Genomic DNA, 15,210 nt, shown 5'->3' on the forward strand with positions numbered 1-15,210 from the left:
TCAAAAGTACTTAGCTACTGACAGAAATGCAGACACCACTGAGTATCACTCCTGTCTCAGTCTGCAGCTTCCCAGCAGCCCAGGCCATGACAAGGGCTCCCTCTTGACAGCAGCAAACAGTTAACACTAATCCCAAAGCAGAATAATAGCCAGAAAGTGAGATGGATTCAGAGAAAAAGCATTTGGAAAGCTCTCACAGCCATCAGGATACTTTTTGTCTTGCAAACAAAGGCTTACAGCCAGGGTCCCCAAGACACACTCCTGTTGAATCCCCTGTGCTCTGGGCCAGGGAGAAGGAATTCCACAGACCAAGTGGGTTTGACAACCACTTTATTGCAATACATGGATTTCATGTGTTACAGATACCTTCCTTCCCCACAGCACAGCAGTCACAAGCACCAGGCACAGAGCTGCCCCAGCTGTGGCAGCAAACCCCAGAGCCCAGGGGGCTGCAGCATGCACAGCTGCTCCTGTGAGGGGAGAGAGGCCCCAGTTAACACTCCCCCCGTGAGGCACAGGGATGCCTTAGGGGCTCAGTCGTTCTGCAGGAAAGATTTAGACCAGACCCCTTCCCCAGCCAGGCTATGCTGGGCTGGCATGCTTACCAAGGCCGTCCTCAGCTGTGTCCCATCTTAGCCCATCCTGGAGGAAAATCACAGGGCCTTTGCTGGAGACATGCGAGGCACCGTCCTGAAGAGGATGCTCAGCACTCCTTTTACCCCCTACAGAGCAATATGAAGGTTTTAGGTGAGAAGATGTATAGCACTGAAGGTCAGCAAACTTTGTCCAGGTCAGCTTCTCAACACACGAGAAGCTCTGAAGGCCAAGCCTTCCATGTGAGTCAACACAGAATTAAGAGCCTAAGAAGACCTCTGCCTTTTTGGCATAAGGGCAAGGGCCCTTCCTCAGTGGAAAGGAGCAGGAAATGCCTTGTCAAGCTGTCCACAGCTTGACGAAACTAGTCCATAGCCTACATGTCCCACTACCCCCACAGCTTGGAGGCTAGACTCTTATTGCCCTTTTGGATGGGGAAGCAGGAGGACTAGGTCACTTACTGGCTCTAGCAGGACAAGTGGTGGTGCAGGACTTCTGTACAGACCGGTGGCACACTGACGCACTACAGTGCAGGTACACCTAGAAAGAACAGGACACAGTCTGGAATCACTCAGGCAGTATCTGTAGACAGGCGATATCCTGGTGTGGTGCATTGACCCTGGCCAGCCCCTAAGCACCTACACAGCTACTTCCTCACTCCTACCCTGCCCCAGCAGGGTGGGGAGAGAATAGGAAGAGCAAAAGCAAGAAGACCCATGGCTGGAGGGATAAAGACGGTTTGACAAGTGCAGGAGAGGGAAGAACAAAACCAAAGCACAAGTGATGCAAAGGCAAATCACCCACCCTGCTCCCACAAGCAGACTGATGCCTAGCCAGTCTCTGAGCATCAGCTACATTGGAAGACAAACACCTCCACTGTTTATTGCTGAGCATGACACCAAACAGCACAAAATATCCCTTTGGCCAATTTGGGTCAGCTGTCCCAGCTGTGCTGCCTCCCAGCTTCTAGCCTACTCCATGTCTACACACTTGGGGTTGACAAACAGCAGAGCAAGGAGAAAAAGCCTTGATGCTGTTCAAGCACTATTCAGCAAACAGCTAGAACATTGGTGTGTTAGCAACACTGCTTCAGCCACAAATCCAAAACCACAGCACCATATGGGCTGCTATGAGGAAAGTTAACTCCATCCCAGGCAGACCCAGTGTACCTGGTCGCAGAAGGGAGAAGGCAGAAAGATTGCTTTGGCTTGCTCCACATACAGGCTGGAGCCTTGGAGCCCTCTGCTGCCTGCTGCAAGGCAGCTTTGATACCTTTACTGTACACCTCCAAACTCTGTCAGATCTGGCATTGCAGCACTTCTCCCTGACACCTGGGGCACAGCTGTGCAAGCACCATTACACTGACTACTGCTAGGTACATCTGGGATCAGTTTTGAGTATTAATTGATCCCATGAGCACTGAGCAAACAGTACAAGGCACAGTGAACTTCATGTGACTTAACTGCTCAGAAGCTCATGTCAACCCCAAGTGTGTAGACATGAGAGGGAACTGCTGGGCAAACTCAAGTGGAAGAAGAGGGTGTACAGATCGTGGAAGGAGGGGCTGGCCACTTGGGAGGAATATAAGTCTGTTGTCAGAGGATGTAGGGAGGCAACTAGGAAAGCTAAGGCCTCCTTGGAATTAAACCTTGCAAGAGAGGTCAAGGACAACAGAAAGGGCTTCTTCAAATACACTGCAGGTAAAGCCAACACTAGAGGCAATGCAGGCCCACTGATGAATGAGGTGGGGGTCCTGGAGACAGAGGATAAAAAGAAGGCGGAGTTACTGAATGCCTTCTTTGCCTCTGTCTATACTGCTGGAGGCTGTCCTGAGGAGCCCCGGACCCCTGAGGCCCCAGAAGAAGTCAGGATAGAGGAGGAATCTGTCTTGGTTGATGAGGGCTGGGTCAGGGACCAATTAAGCAACCTGGACGTCCATAAATCCATGGGTCCTGATGGGATGCACCCGTGGGTGCTGAGGGAGCTGGCGGAAGTCATTGCTAGGCCACTCTCCATCATCTTTGCTAAGTCGTGGGCAACGGGAGAGGTGCCTGAGGACTGGAGGAAAGCGAATGTCACTCCAGTCTTCAAAAAGGGCAAGAAGGAGGACCCGGGTAACTATAGACCGGTCAGCCTCACCTCCATCCCCGGAAAGGTGATGGAACAACTTGTTCTTGGTGCTGTCTCTAGGCACATCAAGGATAGGGGGATCATTAGGGGCACTCAGCATGACTTCACCAAGGGGAAGTCATGCTCAACCAACTTGATAGCCTTTTATGAGGATGTAACCCGGTGGATAGATGATGGTAAAGCTGTGGATGTGGTCTATCTCGATTTCAGTAAAGCGTTTGACACGGTCTCCCACAGCATCCTCGCAGCTAAACTGGGGAAGTGTGGTCTGGATGATCGGGTAGTGAGGTCGATTGTGAACTGGCTGAAGGAAAGAAGCCAGAGAGTGGTGATCAATGGGACAGAGTCCAGTTGGAGGCCTGTGTCTAGCGGAGTCCCGCAAGGGTCGGTACTGGGACCAGTTCTATTCAATATATTCATTAATGACTTGGATGAGGGAATAGAGTGCGCTGTCAGCAAGTTCGCTGATGACACAAAACTGGGAGGAGTGGCTGACGCGCCGGAAGGCTGCGCAGCCATTCAGAGAGACCTGGACAGGCTGGAGAGTTGGGCGGGGAGAAATTTAATGAAACATAACAAGGGCAAGTGTAGAGTCCTGCATCTGGGTAAGAACAACCCCATGTACCAGTACAAGTTGGGGACAGAGCTGTTGGAGAGCAGCGTAGGGGAAAGGGACCTGGGGGTCCTAGTGGACAACAGGATGACCATGAGCCAGCAGTGTGCCCTTGTGGCCAAGAAGGCCAATGGCATCCTGGGGTGTATTAGAAGGGGTGTGGTCAGCAGGTCGAGAGAGGTTCTCCTCCCCCTCTACTCTGCCCTGGTGAGGCCGCATCTGGAGTATTGTGTCCAGTTCTGGGCCCCTCAGTTCAAGAAGGACAGGGAACTGCTAGAGAGTCCAGCGCAGAGCCACGAAGATGATTAAGGGAGTGTGTCACGGTTTAAAGCTGGGCCAGCTATTAACCAGGTGGCAGATGCTCTCTGTTAACCCTCCCCCCCCCCCCCAAGGGAAAGGGAAAAGGGAGAGAGACTTATGGGTTGGAAAGTTAAAACAGTTTTAATAAACTATAATAATGAAAAAGAATATAATAACAATAATAATAGAAATAACCAAATATATACAAATATGTACAAAACCAAGATCAAGAGCTTGGAAATCCTCCTCAGGCAGAGTTGCTCCCCCCAGCACAGGCAGAGGGGAAAAGGCAGTAGCTCCCCCCAGCATGGGCAGAGGGCAAAATGCAATAGCTCCCCCTGCCATCACACCTGCAGGCTTTTAACTGGAAAATTGGCAAAGCTGGTACCAATCAGTGGGAGACAGGAGGGCCCCTCCCTCCTGGGCCCCACCTCCAGGAGGCAGTGGGTTAGTGATAAATAGGAAAGTGAGAATGACGTGTGTGGGATGGAATACCTCGTTGGTCAATCTTGGGTCACCTGCCCTGTCTGCTCCCCCCTGCAGCTGCAACCCCCCCTTTGGCTCTTCACTCGTAAGCAGTGAGGAATTTAGCAGTGACCTTGGTTTCTCTAAGACTAATTGGCCTGGTTTGGGCCAAACCAGGACATTCCACCCCTTATTCCATACCATTCACGTCATACTCAGATCACCACTACCTTTTCATTTTCAAATATATATACACATATCACTAGTTTATGATTCATCTCTATACAAAAAGTTCATTAAGTTCATTTGGTTCAGGATTGTGGGTTTCCATCTGGCTAGCAGTCTCTCAGCAGTCTCTCTGGCTAGCAGTCTCTCTTTCGTCATGGTTCATGCCCACGGGTTGCAGGTTAAAGATGTCAGACTCGAGGAGGTTACTGGACGCCACTTGATGAAGCTAGTTCCGGTCTCATCACCACTGTCTTAACCTGAAAGACACTTATGCAGCAACAACATACAGTTCAGACTTAAGTAGTCTCACCCAGAATCAGATCACCTTCAGGGACACATCGGACTTCACCATCTTGCAACATCACCCACCAAGTACATCCAGGTCCCTGAGCAAAAGCAATCCCACGAATGGGTTTACCTTTGCCCGTTACAGGAAGAATCCAGACAGTTTTTCTCAATAGATTCCTTTCATGCACCACAGGGACTTTATCTCCTTCTACTGTATGTAGAAGGTCTGACTGAGCAGGGCCAGCTCGATTGATAGATCCCCTGGTGTTAACTAACCAGGTAGCTTGTGCCAGATGTTTATCCCAGTTTTTAAAGGTTCCACCCCCCATTGCTTTCAGGGTAGTTTTTAACAGCCCATTATACCGTTCAATTTTCCCAGAGGCTGGTGCATGATAGGGGATGTGATATACCCATTCAATGCCATGCTCTTTGGCCCAGTTGTCTATGAGACTGTTTTTGAAATGAGTCCCGTTGTCCGACTCAATTCTCTCTGGCGTGCCGTGTCGCCACAAGATTTGTTTTTCAAGGCCCAGAATGGTGTTCCGGGCAGTGGCATGGGGCACAGCGTATGTTTCCAACCATCCGGTGGTCGCCTCCACCATGGTAAGCACATAGCGTTTACCCTGGCGGGTTTGAGGGAGTGTGATATAGTCAATTTGCCAGGCCTCCCCATATTTATATTTCAACCACCGCCCCCCATACCACAAAGGTTTTAACCGTTTGGCTTGCTTAATTGCGGCGCATGTTTCACAATCATGGATAACCTGTGCAATAGAGTCCATGGTTAAGTCCACCCCTCGGTCACGAGCCCATCTGTATGTTGCATCTCTTCCTTGATGACCTGAAGTGTCATGAGCCCACCGAGCTAAAAATAGTTCACCTTTGTGTTCCCAGTCCAAATCTATTTGGAACACTTTAGCAGCTTGATCCGCTTGTTGGTTGTTTCGATGTTCCTCAGTTGCCCGACTTTTAGATACGTGAGCATCTACATGACGTGCCTTCATGACTAGTTTCTCTAGCCGAGCAGCAGTATCTTGCCACAATTTAGCAGCCCAAATAGGTTTACCTTTGCGCTGCCAGTTGCTTCGCTTCCACTGCTTTAACCACCCCCACAAGGCATTTGCTACCATCCATGAGTCAGTATAAAGATACAGCCTTGGCCACTTTTCTCGTTCAGCAATGCCTAAAGCCAGCTGGATGGCTTTTACCTCTGCAAATTGACTTGATTCACCTTGTCCTTCTGTGGCTTCTGTGACTCGTCGTATAGGACTCCATACAGCAGCTTTCCACTTCCGATGCTTTCCTACAAGACGGCAGGATCCATCGGTGAACAGGGCATACTGCTTCTCATCCTCTGGTAGTTCATTATATGGTGGGGCTTCTTCAGCACGTGTCACCTCCTTTTCTGGTGGCGTTCCGAAGTCTTTGCCTTCTGGCCAGTCCATGATCACTTCTAAGATTCCTGGGCGATTAGGGTTTCCTATTCGAGCCCTCTGTGTAATTAATGCAATCCATTTACTCCACGTCGCATCAGTTGCATGATGGGTAGTGGGAACCTTACCCTTGAATATCCAGCCTAGTACTGGTAATCGAGGTGCCAGGAGAAGTTGTGCTTCAGTACCAATTACCTCTGAAGCAGCTCTAACTCCTTCATATGCTGCCAGTATCTCTTTTTCAGTTGGAGTGTAATTGGCCTCGGAACCCTTGTATCCTCGACTCCAAAATCCTAGGGGTCGACCTCGAGTCTCCCCTGGTACTTTCTGCCAGAGGCTCCAGGTAGGACCATTGTCCCCAGCTGAGGTGTAGAGCACATTTTTAACATCTTGTCCCGTACGGACTGGTCCAAGGGCTACTGCATGCACAATCTCTTGTTTAATCTGTTCAAAAGCCTGTCGTTGTTCAGGGCCCCACTGAAAATCATTCTTCTTTCTGGTCACTTGATAAAGAGGGCGTACAATCTGGCTGTAATCTGGAATATGCATTCTCCAGAAACCCACAACGCCTAAGAAGGCTTGTGTTTCCTTTTTGTTAGTTGGTGGGGACATAGCTGTTATTTTGTTGATCACCTCTATCGGGATCTGGTGACGCCCATCTTGCCATTTAATCCCTAAAAACTGGATCTCCCGGGCAGGTCCCTTGACCTTGCCCCTTTTTATGGCAAAACCAGCTTTCAGAAGAATTTGGATTATTTTCTCCCCTTTGTCAAAAACTTCTGCTGCTGTATCTCCCCATACAATGATGTCATCAATGTATTGCAAATGTTCTGGAGCTCCACCCTTTTCTAGTGCAGTCTGGATCAGTCCATGGCAAATAGTAGGACTGTGTTTCCACCCCTGGGGCAGTCGATTCCAGGTGTACTGGATACCTCTCCAGGTAAAAGCAAACTGTGGCCTGCACTTTGGTGCTAAAGGAATAGAGAAAAATGCATTAGCAATGTCTATGGTGGCATACCACTTGGCTGCCTTTGACTCCAGTTCGTATTGAAGTTCTAGCATGTCTGGCACAGCAGCACTCAGTGGTGGCGTAACTTCATTTAGGCCACGATAGTCCACAGTTAATCTCCATTCTCCATCAGACTTTCGCACTGGCCATATAGGACTATTAAAGGGTGAGCGAGTCTTGCCAATCACTCCTTGATTTTCTAATTGTCTAATCAGTTTATGAAAGGGGATCAGGGAGTCTCGATTGGTGCGATATTGTCGTCGGTGCACCGTGGTAGTAGCAATTGGCACCTGTTGTTCTTCAGCCTTCAGCAACCCCACAACAGAAGGATCTTCTGAGAGGCCAGGCAAGGTAGACAGCTGTTTAATATCCTCAGTCTCTACAGCTGCTATACCAAAGGCCCATCTATACCCTTTTGGGTCCTTGAAATACCCGCTCTTGAGGTAGTCTATGCCAAGGATGCACGGAGCATCGGGGCCAGTCACAATGGGGTGCTTTTTCCATTCATTTTTAGTTAGGCTCACTTCGGCCTCCAATACAGATAACACTTGAGATCCTCCTGTTACTCCTGAAATGCTGATAGGTTCTGCCCCTTTACGATCCGATGGCATTAGGGTGCACTGTGCACCAGTGTCTACCAGGGCTCGATACCTTTGTGGTTTTAATGTGCCAGGCCATCGAATCCACACAGTCCAATAAACTCGGTTGTCCCTCTCCTCCACCTGGCTGGAGGCAGGGCCCCCCTAATTAAGAAATGGATTCGTGCTGCTCACAGGGACTGGACCTTCATTTCTCCTATTCACACTTGGGAAAAAGTGATTTGAGGCCCATCTCCCCTGACTGGGGTCCTGCTCACTGGTAACTGGAGCAGCCATCCTCCTAGAAAAATTCTCTCTGGTATTTCTTTTAGCTTGCAACTCACGTACTCGTGCCTGTAGGGTACTGGTAGGTTGTCCATGCCATCTGCTCATGTCCTCCCCATAACTACGCAGGGCAAACCACAGGATACCTCGTGATGTGTTCTGTTTCCTTTGAGCTGGTCCTGTAGGAGAGCGTTTTCTCCTAACAGCTGCAACGCGCGCCTGTGTAGGTAGAGAGTCAAGTTTATTCTCGATCATGGACAGTTTGTCTGACAGTTGTTTAAATGAGTCCTTGTTCTCCTTAGTCAGTTTTTCCACAGCCGAGATGCGTGCCTGCAGTGGGGAAGAAATACTATCTTCATACTGTCGCATACAGTTAGCCATTTCACCCACACTAGATCGTGCCATATCATCTTCTCACCATACTAATATTGACAATGTATGGGTATATGTCGGCGGAGCATTCTTCACAACCTTCCGGAACATGGATCGGTTGCATTCCACTTCATCAGGATCTACGGGATCTACAATGTCCCGTGGGTGTCTATAAATGATCTCTTGCACAGCCAGTTCTCTAAGGTAGTTAATACCTTTTTCTATAGTGGTCCATTTGCTTAGGTGACTCATAACGTCATCTTTATAGGGATACCTGCTCTTTACAGCTGACAAGAGTCGCCTCCAGAGACTGATAGTGTTTGACTTTCTTGCGAGCGCCTTATCAATACCACCATCTCTGGACAGGGATCCCAACTGTCTGGCTTCTCTGCCATCTAATTGCATGCTGTCTGCCCCATTATCCCAGCATCGGAGCAGCCAGGTAATAATAGGTTCACCGTCATAACGGCTGAAGTCTTTCCTTATATTTCTCAGGTCCTTCAGGGACAAGGAGTGGTAGGTTATCTCTACGTCCGAGTCCTCCTCTTGTGATAGTTCTGCTTTAGAAGGACCTTTCTTCTGTGATGGGTCTGCTTTAAAAGGACGATCGAGGAAACCCCCATCTGTGTCGGGCCCTAACTCTGCCTGAGAGGGACCCTCACCTGGGTCATATGATGGCTCTGCCTTAGAAGGCTCTGAGTCATCATCCTCCTCTTCACGAGCTGATTTCTTTTGGCATTTCTTCCTGGTTACAGGAGCAATTGGTACAGATTTGATAGATGCTGGGGTCTGAGTAGATGTAGTGGCTGTCGTGGGAGTGCTGAGAGTCTGAGTAGCTGCAGTGGCCATCTTGGGGGGTGTAGCAGCTGTGGTGCAGGCTGCCGAGGTGTTAGTGGGTTTAGTGGCTGTAGCGACAGTACACACTGTAGGATCTGAGGTGGCTGCATAACACCTACAACTGTCCCTGCACCGATATTTAATCTTATCCCACATCAGAAACACATTCAGGACAAACAAAAATAAAAACATGCCACCTAGACAGCACCATCCTAATTTCGCAAAATCTAGTGGAATCAGCTTGGCAGAAAAGGAGAAGGTACTATTTCCCAAAGTAAAACTGGAAGTGTGATCATTAACAGAATCAGCTAAAGGACGCCTGGAGCGTGCAGATGAAGTCGCTGCTACTGATTCGCGATTAAAGCTGCCCATCATTGTGTCATAGAGATAAGAGATCGGAATAGTAACTGCCCAGTTTATCACAGCATAAATCAGTATCAAACCCCATACCAAAACAATACATTTTGACCAGCGCCCACTGCTAAACTGCATGTAAACATTCATAAGAAGCAAGCAATAACACAGTGCCCACGGCAGGTAAGGCATCATTGCAATACTCAATTGTGAAAGAAACTCCATAAAAAGATGAGATAACACAGCATTCAAAAACGACATCACCATCTTCACTATCTGTTTTAACTTTCCAACTCCTGGTAAATCTCAAAGGAAGAAATCTGATATTCTCTCAGCTGAGCTCTCCGGGTCTCCTCCCACCAGAGCCAGGATTCAACTTATCAGAGCAACCTGTTGGAGCTTCTCTCGAGCCCCATGTTGGGCACCAATAAATCTGTCACGGTTTAAAGCTGGGCCAGCTATTAACCAGGTGGCAGATGCTCTGTTAACCCTCCCCCCCCCGCCCCAAGGGAAAGGGAAAGGGAAAAGGGAGAGAGACTTATGGGTTGGAAAGTTAAAACAGTTTTAATAAACTATAATAATGAAAAAGAATATAATAACAATAATAATAGAAATAACCAAATATATACAAATATGTACAAAACCAAGATCAAGAGCTTGGAAATCCTCCTCAGGCAGAGTTGCTCCCCCCAGCACAGGCAGAGGGGAAAATGCAGTAGCTCTACCCAGCACGGGCAGAGGGCAAAATGCAATAGCTCCCCCTGCCATCACACCTGCAGGCTTTTAACTGGAAAATTGGCAAAGCTGGTACCAATCAGTGGGAGACAGGAAGGCCCCTCCCTCCTGGGCCCCACCTCCAGGAGGCAGTGGATTAGTGATAAATAGGAAAGTGAGAATGACGTGTGTGGGATGGAATACCTCGTTGGTCAATCTTGGGTCACCTGCCCTGTCTGCTCCCCCCTGCAGCTGTGACCCCCCTTCGGCTCTTCACTCGTAAGCAGTGAGGAATTTAGCAGTGACCTTGGTTTCTCTAAGACTAATTGGCCTGGTTTGGGCCAAACCAGGACAGAGTGGAACATCTCCCTTATGAGGAGAGGCTGAGGGAGCTGGATCTCTTTAGCTTGGAGAAGAGGAGACTGAGGGGTGACCTCATTAATGTTTATAAATATGTAAAGGGCAAGTGTCAAGAGGATGGAGCCAGGCTCTTCTCAGTGACATCCCTTGACAGGACAAGGGGCAATGGGTGCAAGCTGGAACACAGGAGGTTCCACTTAAATATGAGGAAAAACTTCTTTACGGTGAGGGTGACCAAACACTGGAACGGGCTGCCCAGAGAGGTTGTGGAGTCTCCTTCTCTGGAGACATTCAAAACCCGCCTGGACGCGTTCCTGTGTGATATGGTCTAGGCAATCCTGCTCCGGCAGGGGGATTGGACTAGATGATCTTTCGAGGTCCCTTCCAATCCCTAACATTCTGTGATTCTGTGATTCTGTGATTCTGTGAGATTCAGAGCCCAGATGCTTCCCAGGTATCAAAAGCTATTTCCAAGTCATTTTGGCTCAGACATTTAGTTTACAGAATACTGATTAGCATAGTTAGAGCACACACCCTGAGCTAGTTCAACAGAACACTTGCTTAAGCAGATCTACCCTTTCAGTAGTCTCATTTTCTGTCACATCCCTCCAGTGATGCATCTTATCTCTACATTCAGCTCAGGGTATAAAGAGTTTCTTGTATCAACCTCTCCCCTCCTCTTTCAGGAGGGGATTTTCCTAGTCTTTTCCCCCCACCCCTCCCCAAAAAAAGGCCAAGAGTCTCATAGTTATGAAGTGGTTCTTATTGCTCACACATTACTTGTCCTCAATAGGAAGCTAGGCAACCAGGACAGGATCTTACCAGCCCAGAGAGCATCTCCGGGGAAGTGGAGTCCACAAAGGTGAATGTGTAGAGGGTGAAGCGCTGGTAATGAGAGGGGAACAGCAGTCCTGAGGCCAGACTCAGAGACACCAGCTGTGTCTGATAGTTGTCCCCTGCATAAGGGCACCTGAGAAGGAGAGGCCACCAGTGAAAAAAGTGCAAGTAATTCCCCTTACCCAAACCTATTTACAAGTCACTTACCCATCCACCAAAACAGGCCACTGCAGCTGTTGCTGGGGATTGATACTTGGTGTGGCCCAGCAGTGGTGCAGGACCAAAACCAGGTCTGGGTCTGTTCTCTGAAGGATCTTGACTTCTGCATAAACAGGGTCTCTCAGAGTCTTCACAATGGGATAGTCACTGTCAGTATACTAGGAAGAATAGCTTCCATCTGGGGCAAAAGAAACCCAAGAGCCATTTTAGAGCAGGAACAAACCGAAAGAGGCAACCTGAGAGCATCCTTTATAGCTATATCAGTAAGTTCCCACCATGGCAGGGAAGAAGAGTGCCAGGTTCACCCATCAATACTCCCTTATTACTCAGCAGAGACCACAGCCCTGCACCAAGAGGCTTGAGCAAGTCCTGCAAGCCTCTCATACCTGAGGCAACACGCAGCTCTAAGGACAGAGGACCTGGCTGGGACACAGCAGGAAGTGGTGGCAATGTGAAGACCTGAACACTCAAGGGAATGAAGCTCCCAGTGATGGAGTAACTACAGCGGACGTGTAACCTGGTGGGACAGGAAAACGCCAAACCAGGCAGATGAGAAAGGTCACTCTGATATCTCCTTTCTCCAAGATGGCAACATAATATCTGCTTTAATTAATCATATCCCCAATCTTTCCTCCAACACTTCCTTTTAACAAATACTTGAAATTCTCTTCAGAGTTCAGATTTGTCTGCAGAGTGCCACTGATCAGCACCAGCTTTATTCCCACTAACTAGAGGCATACCAGTCCTTAGCCTAGTCCAGCGCCCTGTTGTGAATTCAGAGCTTGTAACAAACAAGAATTTCTCTAGTGACATTGAACACAGTGGCACCCAGCAATACCAGCCCCAGTGCATTACCTGAAAGTGCTATCCCTAGTGACAGAGCCAAGGCTCCCAGTCTTCACATCCCTGGATGCCACTAACTCATTCTCATATATGGCCTGGTCTCCAGTCACCTGGAATGACAGACCAGGCACTGTCACTGCAGTAAAGTCAAGATGGATTAATGCCAGGCAGGGGAACAGCATTTGGCCTCTGGAAGCCTTTAGGGTGCCCATTAAGTAGCCAAAACCATGTCAGGTTGTTCCAGGTCCGCAAGCTCCTGCTATTCAAGCCTAGTGACAGCTACAGCTCTTACCTGAAAAGTGGTGCCACAGGCAGAGAGTGGGAACTGGTACACAACAAAGGCACTGGTTTTCACGACAGGGGCACAGTCAGTACTCTGTCCACTGGTCAGCTGCACAGAGTCCAGGATAATGGGTGGCAGCATCACATCCCGAGAGATGGCAACGGAAAACTGGCCATCTGGTGTGCAATGAGCTGTCACTAGAGGAAAAGATATAATCAGTCCTGAGCTCAGGGAGAAAAGAGATGCAAAGGAGGCTCAAACATCGCATCAAAGACAAAGCCAGCACGTCTCGCAAGTTCTCCTGCCTGTAACCCCCAAAGCAAGTGCTAAGCACAGCAAGACAAGTACAACCAGCTCTAACAGCAACACTGATTCTGGCCATAAACCCAGGTCTGTTGCAATACACATGAAAGGACAGGACACTTCAATGAGACAGTGTACTCTTGACAGCCAAAAACATAGCCCTAAGATACCTACAGGACTGGTACACACCAATCCTATTCTGTCAGGCAAGTGAAGAATCCCAATTTGCAGCTCCTCCAGAAGAAGGGGAGAACAGTTGCTCACGCTTACCTCTGTTACCAAAGTAACAAGGATTCACCCTGTCCCTAGGGTCGTAGCAGCAGCCTCGCACTTCACAGTCTCCCCGGCTGATAGGCAAGGAGGCACATGGCAGCCGGTCTTGGCTGAGGACAGCAGAACAGACACTACTGCTTGGAGCATCCAGGGCTGGAAGAAACAGCAGGAGTTTGCAGCTAAAGCAAAATAGCAGGGGGACAAAGACACAGAGGACACTGATTGAAGGTGTCCTGGTGACTCTGCATACAAATCAAGGGAGGTTAGACTCAGGTGAGGGTCAAACACATGGCCTGGAGCTGGCATGGAAGCCTGCTCAGAAGGGACCTGCATTTCCCTGAAACAGAGACTCCCCCTGAAGCCATGCACAGGAGACTGGACTGCATGGGATTCATCAAGGTAAAGTGTTCTGGATCATCTCTGGTAGTTCAGAAAGTCATTGTACCTAGCCTCTGACTCAATCCCTGAACTTGCAGGGACTCATGCAGTCAGAATATGGCTAGGAGACACAAGGAACCTGCTGACCCTGCAAAGGAGGCACAAGTCCCCAGCAAGCTGGTGGCTCCTGTGTCCAAACCCTTCTCCAGGTAGCCTTCTGCACAGCAATAAGTCCCCTTTGCCAGCCCCCAGACTGACTAGGAACAGCCATCCGAAAGGAAGGGCACTCATCGCCACAAGATACAAGCAGTGTTTCCCAAGGAGCTGTCAGTCTTACCAGGAAGGTCCACAGGGCACCTGAGCAGCTTCTCTTCATGAAGAACCTTTTGTCTAGTAGCATTTGTTCTTTCAAGCCCAACCAGCATGAGGTAATTGCCATCCTGGGGGAGAGTCACACCAGTCAGGGCAGCCAGAGCAGTAGTAGACACAGTCCCAGCAGAACCCCTAAAGTTACTCACCCATGCAAAGACATAACAACCAGTATAGGACACTGACACTTTCCTGGAGCCATCTGGAGTCCCAGATACCAAGAGACCGCAGTCAGAGTCATTCTGAAGAGCATGTGCCTTCCCCTCAGTATCTAGGGAAAGAGTAGACAGCAGAAGGGGCTTCAGCATCCCACACTGAAGATGGGGTCCGCTATAATTCTACCTTTCTGTAGGAAACAATGCCCTAGACACTATTAGGGTCTGGGCCAGCAGAGGTGCATGAGGGAACCCAGCAGCCAAGACCATCTAGACCCAGGCACAGCACTTCACCAAAACCCCTGACTGCTGAGTCATATAAACAGTCTCTGGTTACACAAGATGCACTGAAGCTGTTAGGCAGCACTTCACATCAAAACCTGCCCCCTTCTCCTCATTCCAGGCATACCTCTGCACTGTGCAAACATACAGCAGCAAGAAAGCCTCTTGACACCACCCTCACTTACCCCAAACAGTCAGCACAAAGGAAGCATTCCCTTCCCACCCTGGAGGTAAGGTGAGCTGCAGGCTTTCTTGGCCACAAGCCAGCAGGGTAGGATCAGAAAAAAAACTACCCTGAGCCCCTACAACCAAAGCAAGGAGACCAAGAAACCCCCAGAAGAGCACAGCTCCAAATGCAGTCCTAGACTGCCCTGCAACACCCATCCTGCTCTCTTGCTAAGGTCCACAAGCAGCTGCTCTTAGCCTAGCCCTTTTAAATTGTGGAGCCATCTGGGATCAGAAATTCCTGAAGTGTCCAGGTTGGCCTGGCCCAGCAGTTTAACACCTTCCATTGCCCTCACCTGGTTCTGAACCCACCACAGTCTGCTTGCACCCTTTGAAGAAAACCACAGGGCAGGAGCTAAGCTTATGTCAAGAGTGGGTCAGTATTCATATCACTAAGCTGAGAGGATCTCATCTGTGCAATTTACTGTAGAGACCCAGAAGGGTCTTCAAACCCTTTTTTCTCACCCTGAGTTCTTCCCACCA

The 15,210-nt window shown here is 49.2% G+C and overlaps 1 protein-coding gene across 1 annotated transcript; it reads right to left on the bottom strand.

Moving 5' to 3' along the window:
• Positions 1 to 330: 330 nt before the first annotated feature.
• ZP4 (zona pellucida glycoprotein 4) lies at positions 331 to 14,886 on the bottom strand. The gene is given in 12 exon segments (XM_068397433.1): positions 331 to 470; positions 606 to 722; positions 1,056 to 1,134; positions 11,383 to 11,530; positions 11,605 to 11,794; positions 12,003 to 12,133; positions 12,472 to 12,569; positions 12,752 to 12,939; positions 13,316 to 13,471; positions 14,034 to 14,136; positions 14,215 to 14,336; positions 14,688 to 14,886. Coding segments are annotated over 12 exon segments (1,671 nt in total).
• Between the last annotated feature and the right edge of the window lie 324 nt (positions 14,887 to 15,210).

This window comes from Nyctibius grandis, chromosome 4 (assembly GCF_013368605.1).
Source record: "Nyctibius grandis isolate bNycGra1 chromosome 4, bNycGra1.pri, whole genome shotgun sequence".
In the NCBI taxonomy this organism is placed as follows: Eukaryota; Metazoa; Chordata; class Aves; order Nyctibiiformes; family Nyctibiidae; genus Nyctibius; species Nyctibius grandis.